The 5034-nt window shown below is 68.9% G+C and overlaps 1 protein-coding gene across 1 annotated transcript in view; it reads right to left on the bottom strand.

Annotated features, from left to right (window-relative positions):
* Positions 1-2297, bottom strand: part of NES (nestin) — a 6920-nt gene extending 4623 nt beyond the window's left edge. The window contains 2 exon segments of the mRNA XM_035346449.1: positions 574-698; positions 1276-2297. Coding sequence (XP_035202340.1) covers positions 574-698; positions 1276-2088 — 938 coding nt within the window. The 5' untranslated portion in view covers positions 2089-2297.
* Between the last annotated feature and the right edge of the window lie 2737 nt (positions 2298-5034).

The raw sequence follows: 5034 nt of genomic DNA, 5'->3' as shown, positions 1-5034 counted from the left end.
GCAGGCTGAGAGTGGGGAAACTGAGGCACGAGGGGGCTGAGGATGGTTCTGCTCCTGCCAACCCAGCTGGCACCCTCGCTGCGTGGTCCCAGCTTGGTGTTGGCACGGGGGGGGACCCCCAAGGGTGGCCCCCCTCGCAGGTGTCCCCTCGCCAGCACCCTGGGCCCCCTCCCATCCCCCCCCCCCCCCCCTCCCCCCCCAGCCACCGGGTGACATCAGCTGTGCCGGGGAGGCCCCTGGGCTGGGGACAGCCCCTATTGTCATGCTAATTGTCCCCCCAGCCCTCTGCAGCCTGCCTTTGTCTGGGGCCATCTGGAGGGGCTGGGATCGGGGCTGGGGGGCTGCAGGGTTCAGGACCCAAGGTGGTGATGGGGGGGGGGGACACAAGGGAGGGGGCAAAGGTCCCGTCCCCGCTGTCCAGCCGGGCTGGGAGGTGCTGCAAAGGGGCTGCTGGCCATGGGGATGGGATTGGGGGCACTGGGGTGTCCCCCCCCCCATGGGATTGCAGGGTGGGGGCCCTGGGATGTCCCCCCCCCCCATGGGTTTTCTGCCCTCCCACCCAAGGGAGCTCACCTGTAGGTCGCCACTTCCAGGCTGAGGGACATCTTCAGGTGCATCAGCTGCTGCCTGTCCTCCAGCACCTGGGCGATCTGCGCCCGCAGGCTCTGCTTCTCCTGCTCCAGGGCCTCGATGGCCACCTGCGGGGACAAGGTGGGGGGGGGGGGGTCGGGGACCGTGCCACCGGGACCCCTCTTCTCCCCCCAAGACGGGGCCGGCACCACCGGCTCCTGCCCCGGGCGGTGTTTCCCACCGCCCCCATCTCTGCTCTCTGCTCTTCCTCCCGGCCCTGACCCTCTGCTCCCGTGGGACACGAGGGGAAATCATCGCTCTGGCTCTTTCCGGCCCCCCCCCCCCCCCGGCAGAGGATGGGGGTGAGCGGCTGGGACACGGCCCCGGGAGCCTCCCGCAGCCTGAGCCGCGGCGGGGAGAGGGTCCCCGGGTCGGTCCTGAGCCCAACGCCCCCATGGGGTGAGCCCCGTTTCCACCCGGGGGTGCCCAGCGCCCCTCGGGATGTCACGGGGAGGGGGGGGGTCCTGGGGGTGCCTGGGTCCTCAGCACCCCTCGGGTGCCCCAGGGGGTTCGGTTTTTATGGGGGGGGGGGGGGGGGGGGGGGGGGGGGGGCTCCCAGCCGTACCCGCTCTGCCCGTCTTGGGGTCTTCTCCTCCTCCTGCCCCCCTCCCCACCAGCTCCCCCTTGCCCCCTGCTTCTCCCCACCTGGAACTTCTCGGCCTCGCCGCGCTGCTCCTGCCACTGCCGGGCCAGGTTGTCCTCCAGCAGCTCCTTGCGCGCTCTCAGCGCCGCCAGCTCCTTGTCCAGGTGCTGCAGCTGCAGCTGGCTCTGCTGGTTGTCCTCCGCCGCCTTCCAGAGGCTCTCCTTGGCCTGGCCGAGCGAGCGCTCCAGCTGCGCCACCTCCGCCTTGTAGGTCTCCACCGCCCCTCTCCAGATCTCCGCGAGCCTCCTGGAGTAATCCTCCACCTCCAGCGGCTGGAAAGCCGCCGGCACGCAGCGCAGGCTCTCCAGGCTCTGCGAGAAGCCGGCGAGCTCCCGGTCCAGCCCCGCTTTCTCCTCCTCGTGCACCTCCAGCAGGGCTCCCACCTCCTTCTCCAGCTGCACGGCTCGCTCCTTCAGCCAGATCTGCGCCCTCCTCTCCTCCTCCAGCTCCTTCTTGCCGGCCGCCAGCTGCCTCTTGGCTTCCTCCCGCGCCGCCTGCTCCTTCTGGCACCTGCTCTTCACGTGCTGCACCTCCTCGTAGAGGTTGTCCCTGGCCAGCTCGGCCGTGCACTTCTCCCTGAAGGCGCGCTCCAGCGCTGCCCGCAGGGCTCGCAGCTCCTCCTCGTACTTGGCCCTCCACGGCTCCGCGGCGGGGCCGCTCTTGGCGCCGCGGATCTCGGCCCGCAGCCCCTCGTTCTCCTCCTCCAGGAACTTCACGCGGGCCAGGTAAGCCTCCAGGCGCTTGTTGAGGTCCCACATCTGCAGCGACTCCTCGCCCAGCGCCCTGGCCCCCACCAAGCCCTCCATGCTCAGCATCGGGGAGCCCGAGGACGACGACGGCAGGAGCGGTGCCGGCGAGGGCGAGCGCAGCAGCTATTCATACTCACCCCGGGCGAGTGGGAGGCCCCCGAGACCCGGGCAGAGGAGCGGCTTTAACTCTTCCGCAGCCGGCGCAGCTGCTGCCAGAGCCATCCCTGTGTCCCCCCCCCCCGCCTCCACATCCCCCCCCCCGTGTCCCCTCAGGACGTCCGGCACTCCTCGAGCGGGGACGCCGGCGTGCCGAGCTGGGGGAGGAGGAGCGGCGCTGCGGGGGGATGCCGGTGGGATGCGCCCGGGGTGGGCTTGGGTTTTTCCGTGCCTCAGTTTCCCCACCGAGCACAGTTTGCAAAGGGCGAGCTCGGAGCTCCGGGGTGCGGTGCCCCCTCCACGGCTCGGATCCCGCTGGGGAGCATCCCCTACCCACCCCCCCCCCAAACATCACGTCCCTGGCACCTCGAGGTGCTGGACCGGCTGCCGTGGTGCTCAGCGCGGAGCTATTTGGGGCTTTCCAAGGCAGGCTGGCAGACACCTGTCCCCTAGGGCTTGGCCACGGGGACCCTTTTGTGCCTCTCCAAAAGCCCGGGGCTGGGCAAAGCGAGATGGGGCCGTGGGGAGGAGAAGTCCCCATGGGGATGCTCCGAAACCCAGGGTGAGCAAACCCCTGTGGGGCTGTGGGGGGTTTTAGTGCCCCGGGGAGGAGAAGATGTCCCCGTGGGGATGCTCTGAGTGCCCCCAGTGCCTCTTGGTGGCAGGTTGGGGCTCAGCCGATCCTGCCCCAGCGCAGCTCAGGGCTCAGCCAGCAGCACGGATCCATCCCAACGGGCGCGGGGCAAAGTGCTGGGGGTGGGAGGAGGCGAGCGGAGCGGCACCCCCAGCCGCCCCCCCCCCCAGCTTCCAGCTGTGCCCATTTCGGGTTCCAGAAGTTGAGCTGCTGCCGGAGCTGGGAGCCCCGCGGGGCTCGAGCCGCGGCTGCCGATCGCCGCAGGTCCCGCTGGCAGCCGCCGGAGCTCGGCGAGGAGCAGCCCAACGTTTGGGTTCGTGCCCCGCGTCCGTCCACCCCCCCGGGCTGGTCCGATCCTTCGGGCGAGGAATGGCGTCGCGGGGATTGTTTTCCAGTTTTTTATTTTTATTTTTTGATTTATTTCCCCCAGCTGATTTATTTGGGGGGAGGCAGTTAAAAACGCAAGCTTGCCGTGAACAAAAGAAAGGAAAAAATAAAATAAAAATAAAATCATCTGGGGAGAGACTTTGTGCCAGCTCTTTCTCTCCCAGCCCTTCCTCTCCCAGAGAGGCGGTGGGGAGGGTCCCCGCCGGCCCCTTCCAAGGAGGAAAACGGCAAAAAAAAGAAAAAAAAAAAGGCAATGTCCCCTCCCGAGCTGGCTCACGGCCGGCTCCCAGCCAGCTCCCACCCTGCTCCAAGGAGAGGCGAGCAACAGTCCCCTCTGCTGGCAACACCACCCGGAGCCACCCGGAGCCACCCGGAGCTTTGCGCCTGTCCAGGGGCTGGCTGGGACCCCACAGCCCCCGTGCCATGGCCTGAGGGCCATGGGGGTCCCCAAAAGTGTTGTTTTTCCACCTAATCTCTGGGCAGACATGCTGAGATTTCCTCCTCCGGGGCCTCCCTGCTGTCGGTGGGGTTGGAGCGTTGCCTTCCTCCCTGCCCTCGCTCTCCTCTTCCTCCCCGAGGCTCTCCGTTGGCTTTCCCTGCCGTGCCCCCGTCCCCTCGTCCCCGTGACAATCCGGAGGGGCTCGGTGGGACACCCCAAAACCCCCATGGAGCGCAGGGTGCCCCCTGCTCCCCCCGCCCGGGGGCTGCACAGGGGGAGCACCTCGGGGTGGGGGGGTCTGCAGTGCACCCGTGGGGTCAGGGGTCACTGGGGATGGGGACGTCCCAGTGTCCCTACAGGGCAGTCCCGGGGTGGGGACGTCCGCGTGTCCCCCGAGGATGCTCAGGGCCAGGAGCTGCTTGGGATGGGGACATGGGTGTCCCTGGGGGGCAGAGGGGGGGGGGGGCTCGGGGTTGGGACCCTCCAGTGTGGGGACATCCCTGTGCCTTTGGGGTTGGGGTTCCCCCCAGGAGGGGAACATCCACATCCCGGGGCGATTCTTGGGGTTGGGATTGGGCCCAGAGGGGGACATCCATGTCCCTGAGGGGTCCTCCGGGTCGGGCCCCCCCCAGGATGGGGATGTCCCTCCCCCTGCGGGGTGCCTGGGGGTGGCAGTGGAGGTCAGTCGGGGGGGCAGGAGATTTTGGGGGGGGGACACAACCCCCCTGCCCCCAGCAGCAGGGCTCGGCGGGGTGCCAGCGGGCTTGGCACGGGGTGCTGCTATGTGGCTTCCAGCAGGAGGAAGAGGAGGAGGAGGAAGCACAGCTGGGCACGGGGACGCTCCCAGCCTCACCACGAAGGGGGGGACACAGCTGGGGACCACCAGTGCCCGGGGGACATTTTTTGGATGGGGTCCCCACGGTGCCTCCGGTGCTGGGACAACGGGAAGGGCTGGGAGGGCCCCGACGCCTCCTGTGGGGCTGCGGCAGGGGATGGGGATTCTCTGATGTCTGATAGGGGTTGTGCCCCGCTGCTGCCTTGCCCCGACCGCTCTCCCTTCCAGGCACCGGCTGTCCCCGGGGCCGTCCCCTCTCACCAGGACACCCCGGGGACGGCACGGTGGCCCCGTGGTGCAGCGTGGCGGAGCTGCTTTGCCGAGGCGGCGGGGAACATTTGTTCCCAATTAGGAGGGGTGAGGATCCCTGCTGAGCAGGCACTTCGCCTTTCCCCCATCCCCGAGCGTTTGGCCACAAAGGCCCGGGCGCAGGATGTGAGCTCATGGCTGCGCCGGGATCCGCTGAGGGAGGGGGACCCGGCTTCACCCCTGGCTATCGGGACATCTGTCCCCGTATCTGTCCCCGTACCTGTCCCCATACCTGTCCCCATATCTGTCCCC

Source organism: Oxyura jamaicensis, chromosome 25 (genome assembly GCF_011077185.1).
Source record: "Oxyura jamaicensis isolate SHBP4307 breed ruddy duck chromosome 25, BPBGC_Ojam_1.0, whole genome shotgun sequence".
Classification (NCBI taxonomy): domain Eukaryota; kingdom Metazoa; phylum Chordata; class Aves; order Anseriformes; family Anatidae; genus Oxyura; species Oxyura jamaicensis.
This window is presented reverse-complemented; position numbering and strand designations above follow the sequence as displayed.